This window comes from Anser cygnoides, chromosome 1, assembly GCF_040182565.1.
Source record: "Anser cygnoides isolate HZ-2024a breed goose chromosome 1, Taihu_goose_T2T_genome, whole genome shotgun sequence".
Lineage (NCBI taxonomy): Eukaryota > Metazoa > Chordata > Aves > Anseriformes > Anatidae > Anser > Anser cygnoides.
In genome coordinates, this window is record NC_089873.1 from 187,083,073 (window position 1) to 187,099,403 (window position 16,331).

General features: G+C 38.3%; 1 protein-coding gene across 7 annotated transcripts in view; it reads left to right on the plus strand.

Annotated features, from left to right (window-relative positions):
• Window positions 1-16,331, plus strand: part of DCLK1 (doublecortin like kinase 1) — a 242,527-nt gene that overhangs the window by 219,889 nt on the left and 6,307 nt on the right. For 5 of the 7 annotated variants that reach the window (XM_013192575.3, XM_013192574.3, XM_048081174.2 and 2 more), the window contains one exon: window positions 2,322-2,435. In XM_013192575.3, coding sequence (XP_013048029.2) covers window positions 2,322-2,435 — 114 coding nt within the window. Of the gene's footprint in view, window positions 1-2,321; window positions 2,436-8,187; window positions 8,262-16,331 lie in introns of all 7 variants that reach the window. The other 2 variants (XM_048081175.2, XM_066989698.1) reach the window with 1 other exon arrangement.

Here is a 16,331-nt window from a genome sequence, read left to right on the forward strand (position 1 = left end):
AGATATCCATACATACCTATGCTACATCCTAAAGTGAGCTGAGAAATGGTTCATCTGAATGCTGGAGCCCCAAGTACACGTCTCTGGCAGATTGCCACTGGAACAGAGGGTGTGGTGCTTCACCAGTAAAATATTACCACAGTCTTGGTAACTATTGTCTTCTCTGTAATTTAGCCTTTTGACAAGACAACATGAAACTTTGGCAGGCTTTCATTGTCAAGAAAGCCAAGAGCATGATTTCTTTTTCCCTTCAGTGAAGAAGAGCTCACTTTATAGACTTTCTTCTGGGAAAGGCAATGTCAGCGGAAAGCAGCTTATTTTTAGGGGTCATACACCACCGAGCCAAGACTCCCCAGCGCTAGACAATAATCAGCTACTGGGTCGCATTGTTTAGTTTTGTGTTCTGCAGCTGTGTGCACTTGACCATATTTTGCCAGCTGAGACGTTTTGTTAAGGGGTGAGTGAGGGATCTCTAAACACAAACTCCCCAAACTAAATAAATAACAAACCCAAACCAACCTCCCTAAAGTTCCCATATGCTCAGAGGGATCATGATTTACTGCAACAACTGTGTAACTCTTTATGTGCACTCAGAGTTGCTGTAAAGCCAGAAGAAAAAATGTCTGAAATCTCTCTATATTCTGATCTTAGTCTGAAATCTCTCTATATACTGATCTTATCTCGTTTCCATGTTTTCTGCTAGAATTTCGCTTAAGTGGACGTTCAAGACCTTTCTCAACTATTGATAACTACGCATACGAAGCAGTAATAGATGGATGCATATCAGGCCCCTGGATGACCAGGCACCTGATATCTTGCATATTCTGTATATTCTGCATGTTGTTGTCTGAAATCCTGCTTATTCTGCTAGCAGGGAAGTCTCACAAGCGGTGGCTTTTTACATTGACCCTCCTGCTGGTTCCATCTTGCCCACTGAATCAGGCACAAGGGCCTTGTTTGCAATTACTAAGAAGCTCCTGTCTTGTTTTGGTCTTGAATTCAACCTGTTGACTTGTGCAAAACTGCAAACTCCATTCTTTTTGCTGGGGTTCGGCTTCTGCATGGAGGCTGGCTGCGTGCCTAGGTGCAGATAGACACTCCTGCTGCCAGGAGCAGGGGGTATCAGTCAGGATGGGGCACCTCCAGAAGCTGCACAGCTTCTGGGCCGGAGCCCTCGCACAGCTGGCTGGCTGGGTGCACACGACAGGAGAACATGTGTCTGCCTGTACTTGGCCGTGTAGCCGTGTACTTTTACCTCAGGTTCGCTCAAGCTGAGAACACGTGGTTTTTGGCAAGGCAGAAAAGGCCACCCACAGCTGACTCCAGGCTGCCTCTGCTGTCCTGCCAAGGCAGTGCATACCTCTGCGTACCAGATGCCCCAAACTGACCTGAGAATGTCTATAGTGATATATCATGAAGTTTGTGAAGGCCTGTGTTCACCCATGTAGCAGGCCTGGGTTGGGGCATGTCTCAGCTCCCACCTTGCCTGGATTTCCTCTCCTTGGGGCTCACTGAGCTGTAGCTGGAGCACTCGCCCAACCCCACAATCCCTGATCTTGTTGCCTTTATGACTGGTAAACATCAGGTAGCACCAGAAGGAGTTCAAAACTTTAATAATATAGAGTAATTCCCATAAATACCTATGCTATGACTGGCTTGGGGAGGCCACAGGCACAAGGTATAAAGAGCCTTGCCTCAGGTTAGATTTTGACGAATACCCAGTGCATGCTTGTGTCAAGCTCCCTCAAAATTTAAAGCCTTCTACTCACATTGCTATAGAAAATCTTCATTTCTTCTTGTATCAAAAGATAGAATTTAGTCAAAATACAGCAACCCTGAACTTGGTGTTTCACACAGCATTTGGAAATCTTTTCTGCATCCTACCAAACCAGAAGCTTTGGGTTTCTGTAATCTCTTGGCTTCTTTCTATGTTTGAGCTCATTATCTTTAAATGCATTTGAGGAATAAACAGAAGAATAAACTGGTCCAAGCTTATCATGCTTTGAAACATTAATGCACCTAAAAATAACCAGGCAGTGGTTGTTAAGACCTGGTAGAAATAATAATAAAATATATAACAATTATTTAATTAACATTACCTAAAGTTTGAGTGAAAAATGTTGTGTAAAGAAGAAGAGAGATGCTCATTCATTACGTAATTCGATGTTCGTCCTATAAATACCAAGACAATGACTGACCCAAATTTCATTACAAACTTTTTTTTAACTTCTCTATATTGACAGGTGCTATCAGAATCACTTGACAAAGCCCTTTTTTTGCCTTTTCTCTCTGAAGTTTTGTTTTGTTTTGTTTCTCTGCAGGATGATGGCCTTCCAGAGAATGAGCATCAGCTATCAGTAGCTGGGAAGATAAAGAAGCATTTCAACACAGGCCCTAAACCGAACAGCACAGCAGCTGGAGTTTCTGTCATAGCAGTAAGCATCTGAAATACACAGCTGAAACACTTAAATATGTGCCCACAAGACTGGGTGTGTTTAGGACATGCCACCAAAAGAAACCAGAGAGTGTCAATCTTTAGATAGTTCTAACAGTTAATATAAACATAGACTGATACTCTGTACAATTTCTCCATTGATTCTCCTTGTGAGTCACATTGTTATTTAACATCCCTAGGAGATCTAACAGTATGCACACTTCCACATTCCACCAGAGGATTGTTGGACCTAACTCCAATATAGATTCAACACTTTGAATTATGGTATCATGACATTTTACTTGGCAGCAGAATCGTCACATGGATTGGGGCAATACAGAGGTTGTAGCAGAAGGACAGCAGCACTTTACAATGAGTGAAAATTACTTCAGAACTGTAACAGAAAACCCGTATGGCAACCTGAGCTTCTCTTCTTTGAAGACATCAAAGAGAGCTATGATGACTCACAGCTTGCTGAGAAGTGCCACCTTCGTGGTTGATGCTAGTCTAGCCACTTCAGGTTTAGCTGAGCATTAACACGTTACTATTACATGCCAAAGCCACATGCAGCTTATAGGCTTCTTCCCCTTTGGGCAGAAGGACTTAATTGGGTAGAGACTCAATAGAGTTTCTTGCTGCCTTCTGTCACACTGCAACTGCAGTCTCGACATTCCAGGTTGTAATGTGTCGGAGCTTCTGAAACCAAGCTTGACCAAACTTTTGGCCAAGCTTTACTGAGGTTTCAATGACATCCTCCACATAGTATACATCATATGCATTTGTATTTTTTGCCTAAAGATGAACATGTGTATTAGATATACATACACACAGAATATATTTGGTGTTTTATGAGCTTATTCATGCTAATGCCATTAAATAGTAACGTGCACATCCTTTACATTTTTGATACATCTGCCTGTGTTTGTAAGCTTTTCTTTATTATTCATGGTAATGTTAATGCTCCAAATAGTCACTAAAAATAAGTGACACATTAAACATAACCATTCTCATATCAGATTACTCAGTGTTCGTTCCCAGCTTCCATAAATTGCAGGTGGTGTGACTGCACATGTACACTTTCTTGTACTGTTTCCACTTTCATGTTTCTCAGCTCAGCCCCTCCAGTGGTGAGTTAAATCAGCATGAAGTAAACTCAGCTCAGCACATGCAATCTGGCTCACAGGTGTGAACTGTTTGTACAGCAGAATGGATACTCTCTCAAAATTACTTGGTATAAGTACTTAAAATTTCAAGCTGTGCCTCTGTCATATTTTTCTTTACTCTTTCCAACCCTAAAGTTCCTCAACATGGAAGCAAGTTGTTCCTCATGCTTTTCTTAGATTTTCTCAGTCATCAGCTAACATAGTCAGCTTTTTTTTTTTTTTTCTCATTTTTAAGCAATAATACTGCAACAACTCTCCCACAACTAAAACATCACATACCCATTGCTCATCTGAACTGCAGGTATGTTCTGTATAGACTAGCTGAAACCGTGTTCCTTTCGAATGGACTGCCAGCACGCTTGTCCATGAGAACTACTGCTCAGATCCTCCATGCTAATGACTTCAAAGCTTAGAAGCAAGAAATGATGCCTCTGTCCTCATCCATCCGTCACCTCTGTTATTTTTTAGTTTCCCCACCCTCCTCTTTTATTTTTTTCTTTGCCCTAGTTGCTCTGCCAAGGAATTGTTTACAGCAGTTTGACACTTGAGTAATGAAAAAGGCACTGTAGTGAATCTCTCCACTGCAGAACATTACAAATGAGGGAAAAAAAAAAAAAAAGTTTGTATTTTAATGGCTTTTATTTATTTTCTAGTGTTTGGAAGTTTAACTAATTATTTTTAGTGACTATCTCTATGGGTGAACATCATACTCTGGCATGATTAACCCTGCAGGTTGGCCTATAAAGTAGAAATACTAAGAATATTTTTACAAAATACAGAAAGTGGTTTGATTAGCTTGTGTGAACTAATTTCTAAAATTTTGGAAGATAGGGGGAATTACAGACCTCTTCATGTTTTCATAATGATCCAAAAAGCTAGGTAATTTTGATTTCAGAAATAAACTACCTTTAATAAGTAAAATTATGCCAAAAGCAAAACAACAAAACCTTTAACTATTGTTTCTGCATTTGAAAGTGTATGTAATATACATTTGACATGCATGTCATTAGGGTTTTACATTTGGGAATCTTCCTTTTAACTGTGCAATATCAAATATCATAGAAGTAAATCTTATTAACTAAGCCTGCTCTGCATTTAGAATTTTCAAAGTACATACAGAAGCTGAAACAAAGTGTTCAGCAATGAGGACGTGCACTAAGTATATTTTCTACAAAAATATTGTTTTATTGTGCCTGCCTGTATGTTTACTGTAACTTTTTGAGTGAGTGCTTGTGTATATAATATATAGAGATGCATTCTATATATTATGTAACACATCTGTGTCTGTCTGTGAAAATGTGTTAATATGTGCATATATTTATAGAGATTACTTAATAGTTACAAGTATTAGCATTATTTTTAGTTTTCTAACTCTATTTATGTACAGAGAGAGCTAATCTGTGGTATTTAGTTCTTATTTTGTCCTCACACTGGTATGATACTATATGCCTGTTTTCTTTTGTGGTAAGAAGTAACACACCTCAAAGATCTCAAGCAGTATTTATCATATGCACCAATTAAAACTCTAATATGAAAACTAAGTTTGTAAGACTCTAATATGAAAACTACATTCCTAAGGATGTGTTTGTGGTCAGTTTGACTAGAAGGAAGTTTGAAGCCATGTGTTTTTTACGTACGTGTACTGTGGCTACTGCTTCCTTCAGCAATGTCCAAGTACATTGTATGGACTCCTTTTGCTCAGGCGTATGTTTGCTTTGTTGATGTAGTAATCCTCTGTAAAAGTTACCTCTGACCATTCAGGACAGAGACATCCTGCAAGTTCTCATGCATGTGTCCAGACTTTAAGTTTGTCCACATTTGGAAGGATTTGGCCGTTTGGACAAACTATCAGAGTGAACGTGTTGTGCATGCCTAGGAAAGTAGCTCCTTTGCTGATGTAGCAGGAGATGATTCCTCAAACAAAATTAACTGCACCGACAAAGAGACTTTTCTGTTCGTACATTAATACTTCATTAAAAGTTCTGCCAGCATAACTATGTCAGTTGGGAAAAAAATCCCTTAAACCAACATAGCTTTGCCAGCAAAAATTTAATTGGAGAGCCAGCTTCTAAAACAGCAACAGAATTAACAAGTCCCTAAAAACCACTGCTTGCTGATGGGAGAGTATGTAGGAGAAAGATCACTATACTTGCCCTATTCTTAAACTCTTGTCATAAGCAGTAACTACTGGTCAGTGCAGAAGACAGGCTGCCAGGCTAGGTCCCCATCGGTCTGTGTCAGAATGGCCATGTTAAGTACGTGCCAAAAGATGTGCAGGGTCAGGGTTCTCATACAGCTTATTTTGTACATCTGTGATGGTGTTTACAAAGACACTGCAGTAAAATCACAAAAACAGACTAAGTAGTCTGTTTCAAAATTTGGGACTGGAATTTTTCGTTCAGTTCTTCAAGAATTTCATTTCATGTTTTCTTTGGCCACTAAACAATACACTGTGGCTGTACACTTTGGGTTTTAGTGGCAGTGTCTTAATGCCAAGAGCCAAAATCTTTTTTTTTTCTTTTTTTTCTTTTTTTTTTTTTTAAGAATACTTTCACAATCCAGAGGTGTACCATAATTCTGTATATTAACTGAGCATCATTCAGTTTGTATTCTCGTCTGAAATGTTAAAGCTTTGCCTATATGTTGTCACTTATGTGCTTGTATTTTCGCCATTGTTAAGACAGAGGAAAACACTAACGATAATGTAATGCTAAGGTTGTTTGAGGTCTCTGTCTTGGCAATGAGAGTAAATTCCAGCTGGAGACTCGCAGGAATGGAGTAGGACAGAAAAGGAAAAAAGCTGTGCTGGAAGTTGATGCAGCTTTCTGCCTCTTGCAGGGGCCAATGTCAGCTGGGGATGCCAAACTGGGGCTGCTGCCTGCAGCCAGTCAACGGGAGGGCAGCGGATGGGTCATTGCCTTGCCTTCCGCTGAGTATAAAACCAAATGATGTCTTGCAAGTGGCATTTTTAAAAGGGGGATTTCTTGGGTGGTGTGGAAGAGAAGCCAAGTTCAGTCTGTTAGTTTTGCTTGGCTTAAAGATGAACCCGTGACTCAGATGTCACTTCCTATCCGTTGTTTGTGTTGTTCTGGGCTCAGTGTGTATCATCTGTTGTTTTTTTTTTTTTGTGGAATTATTTCCACACCGGCTACATTGTTTGAACTCTTATTAGAAAGCTAAGTCCCCCGATTTTAGCTACCTTACCTTTTTGCTATCCGATTTTAGAGCGATCTTTTTGATCTGCGTTTTAAGAAAACATCCCTTTTGTGTGTTTATATGCAGTATAGTAGATAGCCAGTAGATGGCAATAGCAGACCAGTGTAGTTAAGGCAACAGAAAATGAACTATAGGTACAAGGTTCTCATGTTTTAAACAGGAAACGTCCTGTAAATAATTCTAAATAAGATGAAACAGGCATTGTTTTAACAAAAAAGGAATAAATTATCAAATTCCACACTTGCAATATAGTCATAAAGAAAAATTTAAATTTGCAGTTAGCTCGTTGCTACCCTTTAAGTAGTTCATAACCAGAAGGGTGTTGAACCATTTTCCTGAATTTAGAATTAGAAACTGTTCCCAGTGTTGGAAATACATGCCACACTCTTACTGAAACACAAAATGGCCTTTTCTCCTCATAGGGCAAAATGTGAAAAGCATCACAACTTCCAATTTTAAAGTGGGCAGAGTGTCTCCCTGAAGATATTTTCACCTAAAATCCTATTTAACTCAGCTAATGATGTCTCAACTGTTTGCTAGTGCAGCACAGGAGGGTTAGAGAAAACAGCCTGTTTTCTTTGTTCCTATGCACATTATTCTGCTAACGATAAACTAAACTTCAAAGATCTATATTCCTTAAATAATACCTCGAGCACACTTTACTGGACACAATGTTAAGTTCATTTCCATTTTGACTTTAATTGGTGCAATTTTAAACCTAATAGTTTTGTACTGTTATCTTTTTGAGCATGAGGTGTAAGCTGAAATGATAAACAATGTTATTCATGGCTCTGAGTAGTCCTCTCCAAGGTTAACGCATTTTTAGAAATGAATTACCATGATTGATGGGGTATCAAAACCTGATTCTTTTCATCTTTACACATTCCATGATTATGAAGCAGTCTAATTTAAGCCTTGTGTAGTCTGTCTAGCCTGCTCCTTGTGATGGTTGCACTGCATTTTTTAGAAATTATTAAACCTCTCAGTTTAATTGCAAAAGATAATTTTCCATTACTGGTATGTGCAACTTAAAAGGGCACTTCTGTCTTTGGAGGTAACAAGATATTTGTCAGACTTTTAAATGAGTGCATTATGCATTAAGTAACCTATTTCGCAAACTCATTTTAGCTTGAATAAATTGGCTTCTACTTTAGGAAGACAGACTCTAAAGTTAGTATCTTTTCCTTTTGTTTCTTTACATTTTTTTTCCTTTTTCTTTCTCGTCTCCGGTGCATAGCTTTAGGATGCTAGATAAGTGCCTTCTGAAAGTGAAAACAGTAAATATTGCACTTAAATAAGGAACGGCTTGCTCTGGAGTCTTAATTCTTTAGCCTAATGTCGATCCACTGAGTTGCCCCGTTTCTCTCTGCTCAGCTGGACCACGGGTTTACCATCAAGAGATCAGGGTCTTTGGACTACTACCAACAACCAGGAATGTATTGGATAAGGTATGAGATGGTGCAGCGCCAACAGTCAGTGTTTCCATGGCAACGTGCTGGCAGTCTCCATTAACCAGTTCCTTCGGTGGATAAACATGCTTTTTGATTTGTTCTCCGGTCCATACGCTGCTTTTATCGGTTTCGTTTGAATCTCGGTTGAGATGCCACACACCCCCCCCTCCCCATTCCCTCTCTTCACCCATCCCTCACACCCACATCGCCAGCTTTCTCTCCATCGCACATGCTCAGTCTCAGTTCCCCTTCTAGTTAAAAGGACAGTGTATATAGAAGCCCTTCCAGATATGCTGGGGTGTGCCCCCCCCTCCTATTGCTTCTTAAGGCATCCGCTTCCTGCCTGCTCCTGCCTCTAAACGCACGGAGCAGCAACAGGCTCTCAGCATATATATTTTCCTCTTTTTTTTCCATGTGAGATGTGGAGCTATATACTGTCGTTTTAAACCCACTGAACACAATCCTTACCTTAGATGGAACAATGCATTTGCAGAACGTAGTACGTAGAAACTCTCCCAAGTTCAATGAAATACAATGCATTGTATGTGCTGGTAAGCTTGTGTTTCTAACGATGCATTCTTTCTATTTTGTGTTTAAAACCCTTCTGATACCTATTTCTTTTTCTTTGATTTTTTTTTTAAATATTGCATGAGTCTTTTTAATATATTTTTCCTTCATTGTGTAACTGTGCCAGGGTTGTCGTTAGCCGGCTGTATGATAAAATGGGGCTCTGGGCGGGAGGGGGTTATTCCGGAGCGGGGGCAAGGAGGGATCCTGTTCTGATAGCCCACACGAGGCCCACACACCTCCTTAATCAATCAAGGGCCCTGCAGTTTCCATCAAGTGGTTATTTGCTGGCTTTTTTTCTCATTATTACTCACAAGACCTGGGCTTTGATAGCTAAGTAGATTTTTATAAGTTTCTTGCGAAAGCTGAGTTTTCTAACAGTGTAATGATTGAAGCCTTTAAAAACTCGTCTGTGAGGTATTCGGAAAAAATCAGCAAATTAACCACATTGGGGAAACAGCAGAGCTGATCACTGCAAGTGTTCCAGTGAAGCAAAATTCCACCCCAGGATCATTTCACTGAGTGCATGGATCGGGCTGCAGCACAGTTTCCATAAAACCTAGCGGTTCCCTGAGCGCACACTGAGGATTAAGTAGATTGTGATATGGATGTTCTGGGGAAAGAAAAAAAAAAATCCTACTTCTCAGCCAAGAAGTAGAAAAGTAGTTCCCATCCATCATTTAAACACTGGCTGGCAGGAATTGAGCAACTCTTCCACTCCAAGTGTTTGAATGTGTAGCAGTACCTGTAATTCGAGCCTATTGCACTTGTCTTCATGGCTATAACCTTCTGCAACCTGCAAAAAAAATAATAGGAAAACATGCTTTGTCTGCTTGGTCCCTTGGCATCATACTTCGCAGGCTCCCGTCCTGTAACATAGCTAAGTGAGGAGACAGCAGCACAGCAGCTGTGCTTTTTGGTTTTGCTCTTGAAGAAGGGGAGAATGGGTCCTGAGTGCCCAGCTTCAGCCAAGTGTGATAGTATTAGAAGCATTTATCTTTTCCACTTCCTAAGGAAAGATGGCGTTTTGTGTCAGGCAGGACTTTGTCAAATAGTTGCAAATGTAATGCCTTCTCTGTAAAACAGAGGAAAGCTCACAAGAGCTTCATCACTGATTTATCTTCCCAGAGTTTAATTGCTACCCATGATCAGTTTACACTCCTTTTCCGCTTTACTACTTTTGATTTAGCTTCTCCCTCGCCCATCCCCCCAAAATAAATAAATTTGAAATCTGTCTTTCCAATTGTTACATGGAGTATAGGATTTTTAAAAAAATCCAGCTTCAGGGAGAGCAGACAACCAGAAAGAGGAGCCTGTGCTAGAGGAGAGTCCTGTCTCAGATTGGCCTTGACTCAGTTTAACTGCACAGCCCAGATTTTGAAACAAACCATATGCATTTTGGAGAGGTAGGGGGAAAGGCTCCAATCCTGCAACTTGGTAAATAAATAAACTCTATAAAAAATAATAATAAAAAAGGCCATTTGACTAAAGCACTAGTAATGGCTGCCATCAGCATACAAAATGACACATCCCTGAATAATGGGCTGGAGCAGATGGGCGATAATCTCCCTTATTCATACATAAACTGCTCTGTTTTCCAGCTGGGGGCAGTAACAACAATGTTTATAATTAGTGCTTTCTAAACAGTGCACCTAGTGTGCAAAGGCAAATTGGGAGAGCAGGGCTCATAGGCGTAATTAGGAACTGCTATAACAGAGGTAGCTTAGAACAAGCCCTGCTCTGTATTTGTTCCTCTTTCATCTCCAAGAAACAAGCAACTGCTGTAGTGACCAGCATTTTAGTATAAATAAAACCATTTTCGATTTAGCCATTGTTTACTTTCAGTGGTAACTGCGAGCGCAAATGCAAAGCATATGAAAGGTTCGTCAATTTCGATCTATAAAACAGTTAATTTGTCACAGGCCCATGAAAATTAACCTGAATTCACAAGTACAGCGAAAAACGAAAGCAGGTCCCAAGGAAAATGTAATGCTCCCTTTGTTACTGTTAAACTATTCATTTCTTCTCCACTCCTTTGATCATTTTCATCCCTAGTTTCTAGCAGTCTTCTAAAATATCTTTTTAAATAGCACTATTTTCTCCTTCAATCAACCAGAAAACCTTTTCCTTTCTCTACTTAAAAAACTTTCCTATTCAAAGTGCCTCTAAATCCTAATTTTCCAACTGCTCATTTTGCATCCTGTTTTATTCCTTGTCAGGAAGATAATATGTGCAAGTGTTTTAAGTGACAGGACTTTTTCGAGGTACTAAAATGCAACAAACCTTATGCCCAGTAAGAGTATAAGTATGCCAGTATAAGGTACAATGCATGGAAAAGCTTTCAATATTCCTCCAATATAAGGAGCAAACAAACAAACAAAAAATACAGGGGCCAAATCGCTAAAATAATGTAGATCCAGAGATGATAGGTTTGGTTGAGGCTATTCTTGATAGCCAGGAAAGGCAGCTTGGGGGTAGGTGGGTAATGCGTATGGTGCATTCCCATGTTCATTCACCCCAAATTACCAATGTCAACTCAAGTCAAAGACAGCAGAGATCACCCATTTCTCATCTCTGAGGAAGGGTATTATGTCTGGGATTTTTTTTTCTTTTTTTCTCAAAAGTCAGCCTGTTTGCTAATAGCTCAGTTTCTAAAAGTTTCAAAAGCAATACATCAATCTTCTACAATTTTCCTTCTGCTGGAACTTAGCACAAAATGACCACAAAAAGTGACCACAAAAAATCCAAATGGATAGGATGGCACTCCATTGTCCTTCAGAAATGTCTAGATTTACTTTCTTATGAGGAACTTTTCTTTATAATCTTCTTAACTGAGGCTTTTAACATTTTTGTGGCTCAAGTTTTTTTGGTCTTTTTCTAACTAAACCAGAATATTAAGAGTGAAAGTATTGCAAGCCTTATTTGCCTTTAGCCCCAAATGTTGCAATGTCCAGAACTTAGCTTTCTTCAGCTGCATTACCAGCTCTTGCTAGTGGCAGCACATTTTGAAGACAATATTTTGTATAACTTGCCAGCGTTTTCTTTGACACTGCCTAAATTTCCGTATTGGTTCGGGTTTATGTCTGAATCTTAACACGTTTTTAATCTGCAACTGCCAACATGGCCATTTTCTGCCTATTTGGGCTGCTTCAGAATATCAAGGGAACACCAGAGTGGGTGTATCTAATATAAAGTATCAGTATAAAATGTTAGTATATCTAATATTAGTATAAAACATTAGTGTATATTATTTTTGATATATCTACAGACACTATGTAAAAACTAAAGGAGCAAAATAAAACCAAGGAAATGTATGGGAAAGTCATTAATTAGCTAAATAATGACAATAGCAAGGACACCAGTTACACATATGTGTAATGAAATCATCAATCCTGTTGATAATGAATTCATAAAATACTGGATTTTTAAAGTACAGTTCTCTCTGTCCCAGTTTAAAAAAGCATCTGAATAGCTCGTTTGAAAATCCCTCATTCCAGTTTGTGTTTGGTACCTAATTCCCAGTACTTTGCATCTGTCAAGTTACTTACACCTGTCCCAAGTGGATACAGTACACTTTCAAGTCAAAAGTTAAAGGCAAATGTCTTGACGGCGGGCAAAGTGGTTGGGAATTGGGCTTGCTATCTGTAAAGTGCCATTTTTAATGCAGTAAAACCCTCCATAAACTTAATACTGGTGAAAACAGACAAACATCTAAACTCATTTAAAATCTCTTCTCCTGCTCTTTGACTAAGAAAACCACAACTGATTTACAAACTATAAATAAAATTCACCCATGCAAACAACTTGGCACTAAGTCTCTTCCACATGTAATTGAAACCAGCTGAGGAATTGTGTCTCCAAAAAGGGGGGATGTCAAAGAGTAAACACAGGCTTAAATATGGCAATATGAATTCAGCAGTTATATGTGTGGAATACTTATCTTTGTATTCACTCACCAATACTGTATGAAGCATACGTCAAATTGATTTGGTTTTCTTCCTTTTTTACTTTCATGTTATCAAAATTCCATGCCCGAAGTTACATGGTGCACTAAAGCACTGGCCTTTTGCATTTGGAGGTCTAGGTTCAAATCCACTCGATGGATTTGTCCCCTCGATGTGGTCATTTGCACATCTCCAAATCACCATGTAACTTGACTTAGCTATAGCTTGTGCCTGAGGGGCTAAAAATAAATGTGTCTTTCACTCCTGGACTGAGGTGCATTGCTAACTTTGAAGCACTCTCCAAGAAGTGTCTGGAATCATGAATCAATCATACCTACATATATATATATATATACACACATATATATATAACCTGAGAAGCCAATGGAAAACAATATAAAAAGGACAGACTGAAAAGGTGCCTGGCAGGGCCTCATGCCCTTGCATTGTAAAGCTGCTGCTATTGCTTAATGGTCGTTTTTACGAACGGGAAATCTGCCGTTACATATCTCAATGTATCAAGGTCACTAGCCAGAAGCTTAAGGAAATAGGATAAAATTATGTCGGAGTGAGCATTTAAATACATCTATGCACATATTTGTATATAAAAGAATGCATGGGAAGATAAAGACCAATGTTTCAGTGCATATGTCTATTTAATTCCACACACTAACAAAGCATCACAAAAATTACAGACAAATTGCAAATATGTTCCTGCAGAACGAAAACAAGTGAAGGGAAGGGTTCTTAGATTAATGCATGAACAGCTGCATCCCCAGTTCAGTCTCCTAGCTGGTATGAATAATGGATGGGCTAAGAGGCAAAATGCAACAATAATGTTCTTTTATTAATGAAATGAATATATATCTATATTTGGTAGCCAGCAGTAAATTAAGACAAGTGAAAAGAAAAACAGTCACTGCTTGCATCATAAAATGCTGTTACTTCAATCTAATAATTACTGACCTGACAGAAAATATCACCCCACAGCTAAAATAGGGTGCTTCTTTCTGCAAATCCTACATATATATCAAAGTAGCTATAGTTTTTGAATGTTCATAAGCACAGACTTCCACATCTTCCAAGAGTAAAAGAATTTGTATGGATCAGGAGTCCTGCAACATCATGAATTAGAGATCAGGAAAAAGATGCTCCCTATGGTAAAATGCTGGAAAAATGCTAGCTGCACCTTACTATATAGATGACAGAAACAATAATTTTAAAATAATGCTACATTACTTCAAATGAAATGTATTTCCAAAAAAAAAAAAAAGGCTTGTTAACCATTTGGTACTGGGTGCCAGGATTACTAAATGTTGATGCAAAATACATTAGTGCTTAATGAAGTGCTTCAGACCCATCAGCACCAAACTATTAAAGGCAATCCACTTATCTGCTACTGGATAAGAAGCTCTACATTTCCTCATATGGATTGTAAGAGGACAGCCACATAGCTTAAATAAGAACACTATAGTTACATTTTAGTTGCCATTATTATCATATAGTGCTCAAAGTTCTCACTCTCTCACCTCAAGCTGGGAAAAAAATGTCAAAATGTGATAATGAAAATCTGGGCTTTGCAGCCCTGTGAAGCATAAGTGCACTTCAGATCCTCTTATTACTTATTGAAGGAGTAGCTTAAAGTAGAAATACCCTGAAAATCCATAATGGACCAGTTCATGCACTGGCCAACCACCCAGCTGATTGATGAAATAATAAATCTATTAAGCCAAGGCAATACATATAAGAGGACTTTGTTACAAAAATAGCAATAATAATGAAAATGGCGATTTTGTAATATGCCCACATGCACAAGAGGGTACAGTAGGTGAGACAACTTATAAAACACATGCAGTCAATACTCTGAAGTATTGACTCCACCTCCCCTGCATTGCAAAGCATTAATTTACCATTTTTTGAAATTCTTTGGAGGTAAAAGGTAACTGGCCTCATTAAAGGAAAAATAACATCTGTGCAGAATGCAGAATGGCAATACCGAATGGCAGTGTGATAGACACTGGAAATGCAAAATGTCACTGTAACATTGGGTGGAATAAACCAAATCTTGCAAGTCCAGTAGGAATTGTGAGTGCTCCATGTGTGTACAGAACAGACTCATTTTGTGGTTCTGATGTTAGAATACGATCCATGTATTTTTGATTTCATTAGATCAGTATTCCCTTCTTTGACTCACACATTTTTGTTAACTTTGTTGGGTGAGAAAGGCTCTGAATTTCTCAGCACAGGAGAGTAAGAACATTGTGCCACCAAGTCTGCCATGGCTTTATAGATAAAAGCCAATCAGATCAAATTCAAGGGAGACTTTAGGTAAAAATGTAAAGAAAAATAGTCTCAAAAATATCTCAGGAAGTTTCTGAAGGATTAAGAAGCCAAAAATACTTGGTCCTGCAAACTATAGCATAAGGTGCCTGATTAAGTAGAACCATCAGAGTTTTTTGCTTCTCTAACATTTTTGGTTATTGAGGCAAGAAGTGCCTTTACATATATTTAAACAAATAGCCCCCAAAGCTTTCCTAACAATAGTAGAAATGCAGTATCTTGGATTTTATTTTTAAGGATATCTTTAAAATGATGTCATGATATTTAATTGTCTAACTCGTTTTGCAGTTTCATAATTTTGTCCTTAAAAAAAATAATAAAAAAAACTCTAGGCTAAACTTTAAAAAGAATCTTTTATTCGAGAGTATTCACTTCTATGTAATTTGTTTAATTTTAAATACTTTCTGTTTTTTTGCATCTACGTTTACCATTCTCGTACCAGGCTTTAAAAATAAATTCTGAATTTAATACAAGCATTTTTATTTATTCGGCCAGAAATGTTTAACCTTCTCAGAGGAGAGTATCTATTACCACAGGATGATGTGATGTGGTTTAAACTTTAAATAAATGCTTATTTCCTGTAAGCATAAAAAAATCTTTTAAATGGAAATCTGTATTTTATAGAATGGTAATGTATGCCATTCTTTTCAATTTTCACACAGAATTACATACTGTATGCAGTATATTCACTGTGTGTAAAAAAAGATCTAGGTATTCTTCTGTTTCACATTAAAAAATAATCAAAAACTGAATTGGTTCAAGGCTGAGAAACATTGAAGGCATTGAAAATACTAATGAGAACTCTTAACCGAAAGATTAACAGTAAACAAAGAAACTCTCAGCAGATGATAAGTGTTGGATTTTTTAGCAATTATTTAAAATACAGGGATGAACTTATCAAAGTTAATTATTTTACCCCCTTAAAGTAGTGCTCTGTAGGTTCTGGACGCAGAAATAATAGTTCAGCAACTTGGCCTAACTAAATCCATTTGCTATAGTAGCTCTGTACTCTTGTCTATCTTTCTGTCTCTGTTACATCATTATTGAATGCTGATTGCATTATTTTAGAGCATGGATTGCTATAATGCTATTCTGCACTGGTATGATGGATTTAGTTTTCATTTTGTTCTCAAAAATATGTTGGCTATAAATGCATCTCTGCTCTCCTATGAGGCTCACACTATAACTCGTACATTTTCTAGAGAAATCAGTCATG